A 16,024-nucleotide genomic window follows, 5' to 3' on the forward strand; every position below is an offset into this window, starting at 1 on the left:
GTGCGAGAGGTAAATGCAAGGGTAGTGGGTCAGGGATTGGAGATGGTTAAAGAAAATGGAGAAAAGTGGGAGGTGAGCCAGCTGTTATTTGCGGACGACACTGCGCTTGTGGCAGGATCGGAGGAGGGATTGAGGAAGTTGGTGACAGAGTTTGGGAGAGTGTGTGATAGAAGAAAGCTGAAGATAAATGTGGGTAAAAGTAAGGTGATGAGATGTACAAGGGGTGAAAGTGGCAGTAATCTCGAAGTGAGCATTAAGGGAGAGCAACTGGAGGAAGTGGATAGTTTTAGATACTTGGGTGCAAATGTGGCAGGAAAAGGTGGAGTAAAGGTGGAGGTAGAATGTAGATTGAGAGAAGCGAGTAAATGCCTTGGTGGATTAAAAAGTGTAATGAGGAATAGAAATTTGGGAATGGATGCCAAGAGGAGACTGTATGAAGGAGTGATTGTGCCAACAGCACTGTATGGAGCAGAAACATGGAACATAAGAGAGGAAGAGAGAAGGAGCTTGAATGTGTTTGAGATGAAGTGTCTGAGAAGTATGATGGGGGTTACTAGGCTAGATAGAGTGAGGAGTAAGGAGGAGAACAGGGGTGGAAAGGGAGTTGGGAGATAGGGTTGATGAGAGAGTATTAGGATGGTTTGGACACATGGAAAGAATGAGTGAAGAAAGACTAGTAAAAGAGGTATGGAAGGCAGATGTGGAGGGAGTGAATATGAGGGGACGTCCTAGGATGAGATGGATGGATGGGGTGAAGGGGGCTTTGGGGAAGAGGGGAATGTCTGTTGAGGAAGGGCGGGAGAGGACAGAAGACGGGTGAATGGAGAATGGTTGTATATGGAAGATGCTGTGATGCATGAGGTGAAATGGACGGGGGGATGAGGGTGAGGTAGTGTGTGTGAGCAAAATTTTGATGCAGCCCGAAGGGATTTCTCCCCGTCTTCTCCTCTATATGGGGGGACGGAGAGGGGGGGTCGCCGATTTATAAAGCGGCCTTGCTGTGGATGTGCTGTGTCTTGCAACACTGCTTCTGACCTAGGGCAGTGGACAAGGTGCAGGGATGACCCGTCATCTAGGAGGTGCTAAGATGAGAGGGAGGGTGGAGGGATGTGAAGTGTTTCAGGGATGGAATGGATGGGAATGATTTTATGCCTTTTCCTTTTTGGCTACCTCCCTAGTAAGGGGGAAAAAGCCTTGGTATATGTATGTATGTAATACGTTGAAGGTTTCTCAAATTATTTTGTTGATATGTTTATCCGGTGTCATGTCTTTGGTGATTATTACTCCAAGGTCCCTTTCCGAGTGCACTTTTTTTATTTCTTCTTCACCAATTTTATTATTTTTTGAAATTCTGTTTTTACTTTTTCCAAACTCCATTATGCTACATTTCATGATATTGAATTTCACTTCCCACTTTTGAGTCCATTTCCAGATTTTGTCCAGGTCTGATTTTAATGAATTACAGTCCTCTTCTGTTCCTACTGTCTTTCGTATTTTTGTGTCATCGGCAAAGAAATTCATATAACATTGAACTCCTTCATCCATGTCATTTATATATATGGCAAAAATTATTGGAGCAAGCACCGACCCCTGTGGGACACTACTTATCATTTCTTCCCACTTCAAGTATTTCTGACTAATTACTACCCTCATTTTTCTCCCAGTCAGGAAGTCCTCCATCCATTCTAATAATTTAAATCCGATGCTACCTATTGATTCAATTTTTCTTAATAATTTCTTGTGTGGTACCTTATCAAATGCTTTTTGTAAGTCTAGATAGGCACAGTCTGCCTATCCATTCCTCTCTTGTATTATATCTGTTAGTCTCGTATAGAAGCAGATCAGGTTTATTGTACATGATCTTCCTTGTCTAAATCGAAATTGCTTTGGGTTCAGTATAGTTTTTTCTTCCAGGTGTTTAACCCATCTACTTTTGATCACTTTTTCAAATATTTTAGCTACTGTACTTGTTAGGGAGACCGGTCTGTAGTTAGTTGGATTTTCCTTGTTTCCTCATCTATATATTGGTTCTATGCATTTTTCCAATCTTGTGGTACCTATTCTTCTTTGAGCGAGCATTTGATTATATTGTATATTTTATCTGTTAACTCTTCTACGCATTCTTTCAGTATCCAATTTGCAATTCCATCTGGACCATGCGATCTTCTGACATCAAGGTTTTTTATTTGGTCGCTGATTTCCTTCTTTGTTGCAGTTGTTTCCTTCATTAGGGAGGATTTCTGTCTCTCGATTCCCTCACAGTTAGGTGAGTTCTCAGTTGAGAATACCGATTTGAAATGGTTGCTCATAATTTCTGCCATTTCTTGTTCTTCTGTATATTCATGACTACCTTGGCACAGCTTTTCTATTTCTTGCTTGTTTTTTTAAGTTTATCATTCACATATCTGTAAAATAGTTTAGGTTGTTCCTTGCATTTTCTATTATTTCTTTTTCATAATTTCTCTTTTCTTCTCTGCGTATGTTTACATAATGGTTTCTTAGTTTGATGTATGTTTGCCATTTGCTCTTTTTTTTTTTTTTTTTTTTTTTTTTCCAGGCTCTTGGCTTCACCACATTTTTTGTTGTACCAGTTGTTTATGTATGTTCTTGTTTTGTTGTGGTACATATTTGATCACACCGTCATTATAAATTTCTTTTAGTATATTCCTTTTCTCTTCCATCCTTGTTTCTTCCTTTAGGAATTTTCCCCAGTTTGCATTACGAAAGAATTTTTTAAGGTTCTTAAAATTCATTTTGTTGTTCATTGGCCTTCCTATTCTATGTTTCTCATTTCTTCTTAGGTCTGTTTGCTCTTTTATTTTGAATTCTATTAGTACATGGTCACTCTTTCCTATTGGTGTTTTGTAATCTATTCTGTCTACAATTTCAAGTTCTGATGTAAGTATTGAATCCAGTCTCTAAGGTTTCTCATTGTTTCTGTATCTGGTATTTTCCTTTATCCATTGAGTCATTGTGTATTCAATGGTCATATCGAGTAGCATGCTGCCCCATATATCTTCTCCACCCTTTACTGTCATTTCTTCCTAACATATTTCTTTTGAGTTAAAATCACCCATAATTACTGTATTTCCTCTTTCAGTATATCAGTCAGTTCATACTTAGTATCTCTCAACAATTTGGAATGATTGTGTTCTGTCCAGGACTGTGTTTTGGGAGGGCACATACACTACTAAAAATTTTCTACTTTTCTTGTGGTTGTTTTCTACTTTTATCATAATTTATTCTACATTGTTTTTTCCTTCTGTTAACTGTCAGAAATAGTACTCCTCCTCCTTGTCTTTCCTTTCTATTCTTCATCCAGCAGTTGTATAGACCTTGTCCCACAGTGTTTGGTGGTAGATTACCTTTTAGTTTAGTTTCTACTATTTCCATTATGTCCGGTTTTTCTGATGCCAGATAGTCATTTAGTTCATTCAGTTGTGAGATCATTCCATCTATGTTGGTATAGGCTAATTTGAATTTTTTCTTTGTCTTTTACTGTCTGCTTTGTTTCCTTTTTCGTGATAAACCATTTTCTCAGCCTCAGGTCCACCACTTTCAAAAAGAAAAAAAAAAAAAATCTTTTCAGTCTCGGTTCCTTTTACATTTTTTTATTCGCTTCATTTCTAAGCTCTTTTTCTTCGCACTTTTTTTTTTTTTTTTTTTTTTTTTCAAACATTTTTTTGTTCACTGTTTGTTAATTTTGCTGTTCTAGATAGTACTTCCTCTGCAGTCATTTGTGACCTAAGTTTTACTTTTAGTGGCTTATATTGTTTTTCTTTCAAGTATCTATTCTCTAAGTTTCTTCAGCTTCTTTATCTAAAATTTGACCCTCCTCTTGAATCTTTCAGAATTTCTTTAAAGATCTCTTTAACGATTTTTCCTCTTTTTCTCTCTGATACCTAGGAACATCATGTTTTTCTTTAATACCATAGATTACAATGCATATTTTTTTGTCCACTATATCCCTAACCAAATTTCCTTTCTCATTAAATCATTTGGATTACCGTTTCCTTAGCATTCTCCTTGACTTGCTATTTCACTATTTCTTTAAATGATAAAAAATTTTTACTTTCCTGTTCCACCCTCCACTATTTCTTTATTTCTTGGAAGTCATTTTCTTTGATCTTCCACATTCTCAGTCACTGCCTATGTTTGATACTTCATCTCTTTCTGTAGTGCCTCATTCTTATTCATATCTCCATTTTTCCATCTTTTATTTCCTCCCTTTATCCTATTCAGGCCCATTTTCAACTCCTTTATTTACGTAGTTGTATTACACGGGAAGGGAGCTATGCTCGTAGTGACCATCTTTGTATCAGCATCAATTTTTTTTTTTTTTTTTTTTTTTTTTTCCCTTAAAATCTTGAGTAGTATTAGCACACACTGTTTCTTTAAGTTATTCCAGATATCCAGCACTGTGTGTGAATCTGTTCTTTTTCCAATCTCCTATATTTATCCTTTTTGAGTTTCTTTTCATGACCTCTTGTTTTACAGAGGATGTGGAGTGTATTTAGGGATGAAATGGGTGGGAGTGTTTTTATGCCTTTCCCTTTTTGGCTACCTCCCTTGGAAGGGGGAAAAAGCCTTGGTATATGTATGTATGTACAAAGGCGGAGCATGCCGACAGGAGACCTTTTGGTCCATATCTAGGTCGGATGTCATTTTTTAGTAAATCATTCCTATCAAGGATTTCCATTCCTTTCATGATTCTAAATATAGTCAGCAGATCACCTCTTTCTCTTTTCCGTTCCAGTGCTGGTAGTTCCAATTTTGATAATCTTTGTTCGTATGTTAATTTGGAAAGAGCTGATGCTAACTTTGTCGTTCCTCTCGGTATTCTTTCTAGTTTCCTTATATTCTTTTTAGTACTGGGTGTCCATAGTGTCGCTGTGTATTCCAGTTTTGGTCATATCAATGTAACTAATATTTTTTTAATTGTTCCTTCATCCAAGTATGAAATGCCACTTTCATTGACCTTAATAAGTTGAAGGTTTCTCTGACTATTTTGTTTATATGTTTATCAAGTGTCATGTCTTTGGTGATTATTACTTCAAAGTCCCTTTCCGAGGGCACTTTTTTTATTTCATCTTCACCAATTTTATAATTTTTTTAAATTCTGTTTTTACTTTTTTCAAACTATTATGCCACACTTCTTAATATTAAAGTTCACTTCCCACTTTTGAGTCCATTTCCAGATTTTGTCCAGGTCTGATTGTAATGAATCACAGTCCTTTTCTGTTCTTACTTTCTTCAATATTTTTGTGTCATCTGTGAAGATAGATTTAAATGAGTGCATAGAGGGTTTAGGAAGAAATGTCAATGTAATAGTACTGGGAGACCTTAATGCTAGGGTGGGAAATGGTCCAACCGATGGAGTGGTTGGGAAGTGTGGAGTTCCAGGAAAGAATCGTAGTGGAGAGTTGATGGTGGAAATGTGTCTAGAAAGAGAGTTGATGATAGCAAACACAGTGTTTCGGATGAAAGTCAAGCATAAGTACACATGGGAGAGGGTGGTGGATGGAAGGGTGGTAGGTAGAGCGCTAATGGATAATGTAGTGGTAAATAGGATTATGATAGGAAGAGTTAAGGATGTACATGTGCTAAGGGGAGAGGGTGGGGGAATATCAGATCATTTTTTGGTGGAAGGTAAGTTGAGAGTGGAGGATAGATGGAGAAAGAGGAAAGGGACAAAAGGTAGGGAGTTTCTTAGAGTGAACTCCTTGAATGAAAAGGAAAAGGAGAAGGAGTACGGAAAGAAGCTGAAGGAGGAGTGGGAGGGAGTAAAGGATGGAGTAGAGATGGGTGTGGAGGAGGAATGGGGATGGTTTAAGGAGGGAGTCATAAAGTGTGCAAGGATGGTGTGTGGAACAAGAAGGACAGGGGGAAATGGAAGGGTAGTGAATGGTGGGATGAGGAAACAAAGAAGATTGTAGAAGAGAAGAAGCGAGCATTCACAGATTGGTTACAAAAGAGGACGAGGGAGTCATATGAGAGGTACAAAGACAAGAAAAGAGAAGTAAAGGTAAAGGTTGCAAAGACTAGAGCAGATGTGAAATGGGGTAAGATTATGACAGAAAATTTTGAAAGTAATAAAAAGATGTTTTGGAAAGAAATTAAGAGAGGAAAAGGAGGCGAATCAAGTAGGGAAGAAAAGGTAAAAGGTGCAGATGGAGAGATGATAATGGAAGAGAAGGCAGTAAGGGGAAGATGGGCAGAATATTTTAGGGAGTTGCTAAATGTGAAGGAGGATAGGGAAGGAAAGATAGCTGCAGTGGGAAATGATAAGAAAATGAGAGTGATGAGTGAGGAGAATGGAGGAGAAATAAGGAAGGATGTGGTGAAGGCAGTTGTTAAGATGATGAAATCAGGTAAGGCACCTGGTCTGGATGGATGCCATGCAGAATGTCTTAAAAAAGGAAGTACAGTGATGATGGACTGGTTGGTGAGGTTATTTAATGTTTGCTGGAGAGAAGGTAGAGTGTTGGAGGACTGGAGGAGTGCCTGTATAGTTCCTCTTTACAAGGGAAAAGGGGACAAGTGTGAATGTAGTAGTTTCAGAGGGATTAGCTTGTTGAGTGTAGTTGGGAAGGCTTATGGGAGGATCTTGATTGAGAGGATTAGGAGAGGAACAGGAGTAATTGGTGAGGAACAGTGTGGATTTAGGACAGGTAAAGGTTGTGTAGATCAGATCTTTGTGGTAAGACAGATATGTGAGAAAGCTATAGGAAAGGGGAAGGATGTTTTTTGGGCTTTTATGGATCTGGAAAAGGCTTACAACAGGGTAGACAGAAAGGCACTGTGGGAGGTTATGCAGATTTATGGGATAAGAGGAAAGCTTCTAGGAGCTGTCAAGAGTTTTTATGAGGGTAGTAGAGCATGTATCAGGATTGGAAATGGAGAGAGTGAGTGGTTTGAGGTAAAGGTGGGACTTTGTCAAGGATGCGTTATGTCGCCCTGGGTGTTCAACTTATACATGGATTGTGGTACTCCCCCAGGTAGGCGTAGCTCCTCCTTGGGGATCGGTGCCATCTGCGTAGAGCTGATGGCCAGGGGTGGTTGCTGCTGATTGGCCCCCAACTCTTGGGGTTGGGGGGTGGTCCCACGACGTAGACGTTGCAGCTCCAGGACCAATTACAGGCTGCACAAATACATCACTTACAGACCATTTACACCATGAAACAAAAGTCCTCAAAGTCAAGGACCACCTCGACATGAGAGGCACACAAACACTTGCTGCAGCCACCACAAACACATCACACCTGCTACACTACATAGCAGAACACCCACACACACCAAGAAACATTAAAACTACACCCAAAGACCTTTATTACGCACAGATACTCTCTTCTCTTCCTCCACAACCACCAAATACCAGCCTCCGGAAACATATTCATAATCATATCACTCACCGCTCCATTAACACACTGAAAGACAACACACTGCTGCATGCCAGACCCCCTGATATCCACCCTTCTGAATCCTCTCTCCCACGAAAGGACAGAGTCCACTTGGCCAGACTGCGATGCGGTCACCACCCAGCACTTCTAAGCTACCAGAAGAGGCTGGACGACCGCATTGTGAACAGCTGCCCAGGATGTAACACTTCACCCCATACCATACAACACATAATGGAAGACTGCATTATACACAATCATGCACGCAAACAACACAACATACACTCTATAAAGGATTTGTGGGAAAACCCAGTTTCGGCTGTGGCCTTCCTTGGGGAGACGGGACTGCTCGGACAGACAGTCTAGGGAACGACAACAACAACAACAACAACAACTTATACATGGATGGGGTGGTGCGAGAGGTGAATGCAAGGGTAGTGGGTCAGGGATTGGAGATGGTTAAAGAAAATGGAGAAAAGTGGGAGGTGAGCCAGCTGTTGTTTGCAGACGACACTGCGCTTGTGGCAGGATCGGAGGAGGGATTGAGGAAGCTGGTGGCAGAGTTTGGGAGAGTATGTGATAGAAGAAAGCTAAATATAAATGTGGGTAAAAGTAAGGTGATGAGATGTACAAGGGGTGAAAGTGGCAGTAGACTGGAAGTGAACATTAAGGGAGAGCGACTGGAGGAAGTGGATAGTTTTAGATACTTGGGTGCAAGTGTAGCAGGAAAAGGTGGAGTGAAGGTGGAGGTAGAATGTAGATTGAGAGAAGCGAGTAAATGCCTTGGTGGATTAAAGAGTGTAATGAGGAATAGACATTTAGGAATGGATGCGAAGGGGAGACTGTATGAAGGAGTGATTGTGCCAACTGCACTGTATGGGGCAGAAACGTGGAACATAAGAGAAGAAGAGAGAAGGAGTTTGAATGTGTTTGAGATGAGGTGTCTGAGAAGTATGATGGGGGTTACTAGGCTAGATAGAGTGAGAAATGAGGAGGTGAGGAGGAGAACAGGGGTGAAAAAGGAGCTGGGATATAGGGTTGATGAAAGATTATTAGGATGGTTTGGACACATGGAAAGAATGAGTGAAGAAAGACTAGTAAAAGAGGTGTGGAAGGCAGATGTGGAGGGAGTGAACATGAGGGGACGTCCTAGGATGAGGTGGATGGATGGGGTGAAGGGGGCTTTGGGGAAGAGGGGAATGTCTGTTGAGGAAGGAAGGGAGAGGACGGAAGACAGATGTGAGTGGAGAATGGTTGTATATGGATGATGATGTGATTGCATGAGGAGGAATGGGTGGGGGTGGGGGGTGAGGTAGTATGTGTGAGCAAGGTTTGACGCAGCCCGAAGGGATTTCTCCCCGTCCTCTCCTTATATGCAAGGGGGGACGGAGAGGGGTGGTCGCCGATTAAATGAAGCAGCCTTGCTGTTGATGTGCTGTGTCTTGCGACACTGCTTCTGACCCAGGGCGGTGGGCAAGGTGCAGGGATGACCCGTCATCCAGGAGGTGCTCAGATGAGAGGGAGGGTGGGAGGGGTGTGGAGTGTATTTAGGAATGAAATGGGTGGGAGTGTTTTTATGCCTTTCCCTTTTTGGCTACCTCCCTTGGAAGGGGGAAAAAGCCTTGGTATATATATGTATGTATGTATGTGAAGAAATTCATATAACCTTCAACTCCTTCATCCATGTCATTTATGTGTATGGCAAACATGATTGGAGCTAGCACTGATCCTTGTGGAACACCACTTATCATTTCTTCCCAATTCAGGTATTTGTCTCTAATTACTACCTTCATTTTTCTCCCAGTCAGGAAGTCTTCCATCCATTCTGATAGTTTACCTGTGATGCCACCTATTGATTCTATTTTTCTTATTAATTTCTTGTGTGGTACTTTGTCAAATGCCTTTTTTAGGTCTAGATAGGCACAGTCTGCCCATCCATCCCTCTCCTCTATTTTATCTATTAGTCTCAAGTAGAAGCAGATCAAGTTTGTTATATATGATCTTCCTTGTCTAAATCCAAATTGGTTTGGGTTCAGTATAGTTTTTTCTTCCAGGTGTTTAACCCATCTACTTTTGATAACGTTTTCACATATTTTAGCTTGTTAGAATTTGGATGAAGACAAGAAGGCCTCAGGATAGGCAAGAATATGTCTTCAGGAGAAATGAAGCAGAGACTATAAAAAGAAAAGCAAAGGAAAACAGCTGGTTAAAGATTGGAGAAGATCTTGAAAGAGATATGAATGGGACAAGGAAACTAATATTTAGTCTTGCAAAGTCGTATAGGAATGGAAATACGGTACCAACCCATTCTATAAGAGACAAGGATGGTAATCTATTAACAGAATCACAAGAAATTAGTCAAAGATGGACAGAGTATTTTGAGGATCTGTTTAACTTCACAGGACAAGATAAAGATGAAAGAGAGTACAACCCAGAATATATGAGGGAAAGAGAAGTGGAAAGTGAAGTGGAAGACACAGGAAGAAATGAATGGAAAATAACAAAAGCAGAATTGAGAGTAGCCATGGAAAGGATAAAAAATGGGAAAGCATCAGGAGAGGATGAAATTTCAACAGAAATTATAAAGAAAATGGGAAACACCGGACTAGAGTGGATGTTAGAAGTGATAAATATAGCATGTAGAAATAAACAAGTCCCAGATGATGGGACGAAAGTGGTGATATGTCCAATACACAAAAAAGGTGACAAAACAGATTGTGGAAACTATAGAGGCATCTCTCTACTATCACACACAGGAAAGATCTATGAAAGAATTTTGGAAAAACGATTAAGAAGCATAGTTGAACATAAAATAAAAGAATCTCAGAGTGGTTTTAAACCAGGATGAGGAACAATCTACAATATCTTTACTCTAAAAATCTTAATGGAAAAATGTTGGGAGTGGGACAGACAATGCCTTGGGTTTATTGACCTTCAAAAGGCTTTTGATAGAGTACCAAGAGATCAGTTATGGCAAGCTATTGAACACGATGAATACGAGGTACCAGTGAGTCTAATAAAAGCTATCAAGAGTTTATATGAAAATAGTGAAAGAGTAAAGACTGAGAAAAGAGACGGTAAGTGGTTTAGGGTCAAGTGTGGAGTTAGACAAGATGGAGTGCTATCTCCATTATTGTTTATAATGTACATGGATAGGATAATTAAGGATATTGAAGGAGAGAGAAATATTAACCCACTGGTGCTTGCGTATGCTGATGATATAGCTATAGCTGCAAACAGTTGGGAAGATCTACAAACTGAAATGGACAAATGGAATGATGTGCTAAAACAATACAGGATGCAGATGAATGTTACAAGAACGGAAGTAATGTGTGTCGACAGAAGGCGAGTTGAGGGAAGAATCAAAGTTGATGGACAACAATTAAAACAGGTCGAACATTTTAAGTATTTGGGAGTGGAATTCAGTGATAATAACCAGCAGGAGACTGAAATAAACAGCAGGATTACAAAATATAACAACACCCTAAATATTTTGTACCCACTATTAAAAGAAAAAAGCATCCCACTTCAATGCATGAAGACAATTTATGTCTCAGTGTTAAGACCGGTGTTAACATACGGCAGTGAAGCCTGGTCCCTAAACACTAAATTAAAATGTCGCATTCAAGCAGCCGAAATGAGAGCCCTTAGGATAATAAGAGGAGTGACAAGACGCGATAGATTAAGGAATGAGCGGATAAGACAGGAAATAGGAGTGATGTCAGTGTTGGATTTAATAGAAGATGGGGTGGTTTGGACACGTTATGAGAATGGAAGATTCGAGGTACCCAAGACAAATGCTGGAATGGGTACCCACAAGTAAAAGACCTGTAGGGAGACCCAGGACCAAATGGATTAAAGGTGTTGAAGAAGCATTAGAAAGAAGCGACACAAACTTACACAAACTTCACATCTGCTCTCCTCTCTGCCTCCTTTACCTTTTTCTTTACTTCTCTTTTCTTTTCTTTGTATGTCTCATATGACTCCCTCGTCCTATTTTGTAACCAATCTGTGTAAGCTCACTTCTTCTCTTCTACAACCTTCTTCATTTCCTCATCCCACCATTCACTACCCTTCCTTCTATTTCCTCCTATCCTTTTTGTTCCACACACCATCTTTGCACACTTTGTGACTCCCTCCTTGAACCATCCCCATTCCTCCTCCACACCTACCTCTACACCTCCACACCTACCTCTACTCTATCCTTCACTCCCTCCCACTCCTCCTTCAGCTTCTTCTTGTACTTCTCCTTTTCCTCTTCATTTAAAGAGTTCACTCTAAGTACCTCCCTACCTTTTGTCCCTTTCCTCTTTCTCCATTTATCCTCCACTCTCAACTTACCTTCCACCAGAAAATGATCTGATATTCCCCCACCCTCTCCCCTTAGCACATATACATCCTTAACTCTTCCTATCATAATTCTGTTTACCACTACATAGTCCATTAAAGCTCTATCTACCACCCTTCCATCCACCCTCTCCCATGTGTACTTATGCTTGACTTTCTTCCGAAACACTGTATTTGCTATCATCAACTTTCTTTCTAGACACATTTCCACCATCAACTCTCCACTACGATTTTTTCCTGGAACTCCACATTTCCCAACCACTCCATCAATTGGATCCTTTCCTACCCTAGCATTAAGGTCTCCCAGTACTATTACATTTACACTTCTCCCTAAACCCTGTATGCACTCATTTAAATCTATCCAAAAAGCCTCCCTTTCTTCTACACTCTTCTCACTGCCAGGCCCATATGCACTTACAAAAACCCACATCTCCTTTCCCAGTTTCATCTTCATCCACATTATCCTTGAGGAAACCTCCTTCCACTCCACTACATGTTTACCTATCTCTTCACTTACTGGTATAGCCACCCCTTCCCTCCCTCGCCCTCTCTTCACTCCTGATAATCTCCCCCTTACACTCCCAAACTTACAATCACCCTTCCCTTTCAACTTAGTTTCACTCAAAGCCAACACATCCATCTTTCTTCTCACAAACATACTACCTATCTCTTCCCTTTTACTCTCATCTGTACCACATCCACGCACATTAACCCCTTCCATACGGTGCCGCACACGTAGGCGTCATGGACTTAGATCTCGGTGGCAGCAACCAATGCCAGCCGTACGACGTGTCGTAATAATACTCGCATCATAAAATATAGTCACCGCTTATATCGATCGTTCTCTCTTCACCCGTGAATTTTGATAACCATAGAAAATGCGATTACAAAAGAATTAGAAAGAATGTCATTATCGAGGGGCGACTACAATAAATATAATCAAGACGCCGATATGGCAGCCTCGCGAATACACTCGCTCCCCATGACGCCTACGTGTGCGGCACCGTATGGAAGGGGTTAAAAGACCCAAACCTTAGGGTGCTGGTACGAGAACTTCCAGACCCTCTTATGCCTTTGCTTTTACTTTTAGGAATGTGCCCTGTAGGGCTACAAGGAGAAGGATGCCTAGTCCCAATCCCCGTCCCTTCTTGCCTCCTACGATCCAAGTGGGAATACTCGGTGGCAGTATTCTTTTCCCCCACCATAGGGAATTCCCCCACCACAGAAAAAGAATACTCAGAGAAATGGTACAGGACAGCAACAAGGGGTTGGGGGACAGCATAACGGAGGGACAGTCGTAGTATAAAAGTGTCATCATTTCTCTATGAACAGAGTTTTCCTCTATCATAGACAAAATGATGTGTGGCTATGGTCCGTAGGGGTGCCCCATATAGACCCTAAAGTGTCGACTGCATGCTACTTTGCCACAATAACAAGCAGCCAATACCCCAGACAGAATTCAGGGGTCACTCAGCTATAACTACAAAATAAATGAAATGAGGATGCCAATGCCAGTATCCTCGTATACCCACTCATGCGTCATGACACCTATGTAGGCATCATTGTATTGAAGAGGTTAAAAGGAGGAAGAAGCCTTTTGGTATGTAGGTAGGGCTATGATGAGTGTAAGTATGCTACTGCTACTCTTGCATGGCTTGGGATTGATTTCTGCTCTTGGTTGATGCCTGTATTATGTCTTCATTGAGTGACCTGTGAAATAAATCAGATGATGTGACCAGTTTTCTTGGGGCCATGGGCAAGAGGGCATTTGGGCAGTGAATTGATCAGTTGTAAACATGATTTATATTTTCAGGTTTATTTCCCCTACCTGCTTATCAACAAGAAGCGCTATGCTGGGCTATACTTCACAAAGGCAGATACCTATGATAAGATGGATTGCAAAGGAATTGAAACTGTGCGAAGAGATAATGCACCCCTTGTTGCTCACCTTATCAACACGTGCCTACAGAAAATCCTCATTGACAGGTAAATTTGTTTCTGTAGGTATTATAGTCCATTATTTTGTTAAGATGTTTATAAGTGGTGGTAAGAAGCCTGTGCATGTGCTTAGACTGTTGGGGCAGGTAACATTCACTGGTGGGAACCAGAGAGAAGTTTGGGATTTGAACCTGCAGCTAGGAAGATACAAGACCTACACTCTTATGGTTACATCACCAGTGCACTTTTTTATAGAGGGTTTGGTATTATTTATTAACAGTGGTAAAACTTTTTGACTGCAGGTTTCCCTCAGCTGAATAAAATAATCTGGTAGCTGTAAGAATAAGATTTACAACTACATACATATACCAGCAGCTTTTTCCCCCTTACAAGGGAGGTAGCCAAAGTCAGAGGCATAAATCCACTCCCATTCACCCCCCTCCTTCCCTCTTTTCTTGGCATCTCCTGGATGACGGGTCATCCCTGCATCTTGCCCACCACCTTGGATTCGAAGTAATGTAGCAAGACACAGCACATCCACAGCAGGGCTGCTTCATTTAATTGGCCACCCCCCACCCCTGTCCCCTCATGCAGAAAAACAGAAGACTGAGAGTAAAACCTTTGGGGTGCATCAAAATATCATTCACGCATACTCCCTAACTCCCCACCCCACCCACTCCCATGCATCACAGCATCATCCATACACAACCATTCCCACCTCTATCTTTTGTCTTCTCCCTTCCTTCCACAACAGACATTCCCCTCTTTCCCAATGCCCCTTTTACCCCATCCATCCATCTCATCTTTGATCACCCCCTCATGTTCACTCTTTCCACCTCTGCCTTCCACACCTCTTTTACTAATCTTTCTTCACTCACTCTTTCCATGTGTCCAAACCATCCTAATACTCTTTCATCAACCCTATCTCTCAACTCCATTTCCACCCCTGCTCTCCTCCTCACCTCATTTCTCATACTATCCAGCCTAGTAACCCCTACCATACTTCTGAGGCACCAAAGGTTTAAAAAATATATATATATATATATATTTTCCAGTTTTGACAGAAAGGGTGGAATTATGAATAGAGGGTTAGAAATATAATGCCCAGATATGAAGATATAGTGAGAAATAGAGATCAACGATTTATTAGATGAACTAATTAAACTAAAAAGTGAGCATAGGGTGATGTATAGAGAGATAGCCTTGCTAAGAAAGGCAAATGAAGAGACTAACGGAGCTAGAAGATTTGAAAAATGAACTAAATATGATCAAGGGAGAAAATGAAAGATGGAAAAAAGAAGATATAAATGAAAATGGGGTATTAAAAAAAGAAATGAAGGACCAAATACAGGCAGTGACCGAGAAAATGGAAGAAAAGATCAAAGAATTTTTTTTCCAAGAAACAAAGAAACAGTGGAATGTAGAACAGGAAAATAAAAAATAATTTTTTAAAGAAATAGTAGAAAATCAAGTCAAGGAAAATGCTAAGGAAATTGTAATTAAAGTAATTAAGGAGAAAGGAAATTTGGTCAGGGACACTGTGAATAAAAAAAAATACATTGTAATTTATGATATTAAAGAGAAACATGATGTTTGTAGATATCAGAGAGAAAAAGAGTAGAAAGAGATTGCTTAAGATATTCTGAAAAAGATTCAAGAGGAGGGAGAGAATATAGATAAAGAAATTGAGGAAACGTAAGAAAAGGAAAATACTCAAAAGAAAAACAATATACATATGCCAAAGACTTTTTCCCCCTAACATGGGGCGGGTAGCCACAAAGAAAAAGGCATAGAAACCACTCCCACCCATTCCATTCCCTACATATTCCACTCCCCTCCACCCTCCTCCTTCCCTCTTACCTTGGCACCTCCTGGATGACAGGTCATACCTGTATCCTGTCCACTGCCCTGGGTCAGAAGCAGTGTTGCAAGACACAACACATCCACAGCAAGGCAGCTTCATAGATTCGGCGACCCCCTTCTCCATTCCTTCATGCAGAAAAGGAGAAGACAGGGAGAAATCCCTTTGGGCTGCGTCAAATTTTTTCTCATACATACTTCCTCACCCTGCATTCCCCACCCACTCACCCTCATGCATCACAGCATCATCCATACACAACCCTTCTCCATTCACCCCTATCTTCTGTCCTCTCCCGTCCTTCCTCAACAGACATTCCTCTCTTTTGTAATGCCACTTTCACCCCATCCATCCATCTCATCCTAGGACACCCCCTCATATTCACTCCTTCTACCTCTGCCTTCCACACCTCTTTTACTAATCTTTCTTCACTCATTCTTTCCATGTGTCCAAACCATCCTAATACTCTTTCATCAACCCTATC

At 40.8% G+C, this 16,024-nt stretch overlaps 2 protein-coding genes across 4 annotated transcripts in view; one reads left to right on the forward strand and one right to left on the reverse strand.

Moving 5' to 3' along the window:
* PolD1 (DNA polymerase delta 1, catalytic subunit) overlaps nucleotides 1-16,024 on the forward strand; it is a 362,759-nt gene that overhangs the window by 299,180 nt on the left and 47,555 nt on the right. For all 3 annotated transcript variants that reach the window (XM_076189251.1, XM_076189252.1, XM_076189253.1), the window contains one exon: nucleotides 13,558-13,730. In XM_076189251.1, the coding sequence (XP_076045366.1) occupies nucleotides 13,558-13,730 (173 nt within the window). The remainder of the gene's footprint in view (nucleotides 1-13,557; nucleotides 13,731-16,024) is intronic.
* The window catches only part of LOC143027746 (uncharacterized), a 538,392-nt gene that overhangs the window by 208,068 nt on the left and 314,300 nt on the right, over nucleotides 1-16,024 (reverse strand). The gene's annotated exons all lie outside the window — the stretch shown is intronic.

This window comes from Oratosquilla oratoria, chromosome 8 (assembly GCF_046742065.1).
Source record: "Oratosquilla oratoria isolate Oo_2021 chromosome 8, ASM4674206v1, whole genome shotgun sequence".
NCBI classification, from domain to species: Eukaryota; Metazoa; Arthropoda; class Malacostraca; order Stomatopoda; family Squillidae; genus Oratosquilla; species Oratosquilla oratoria.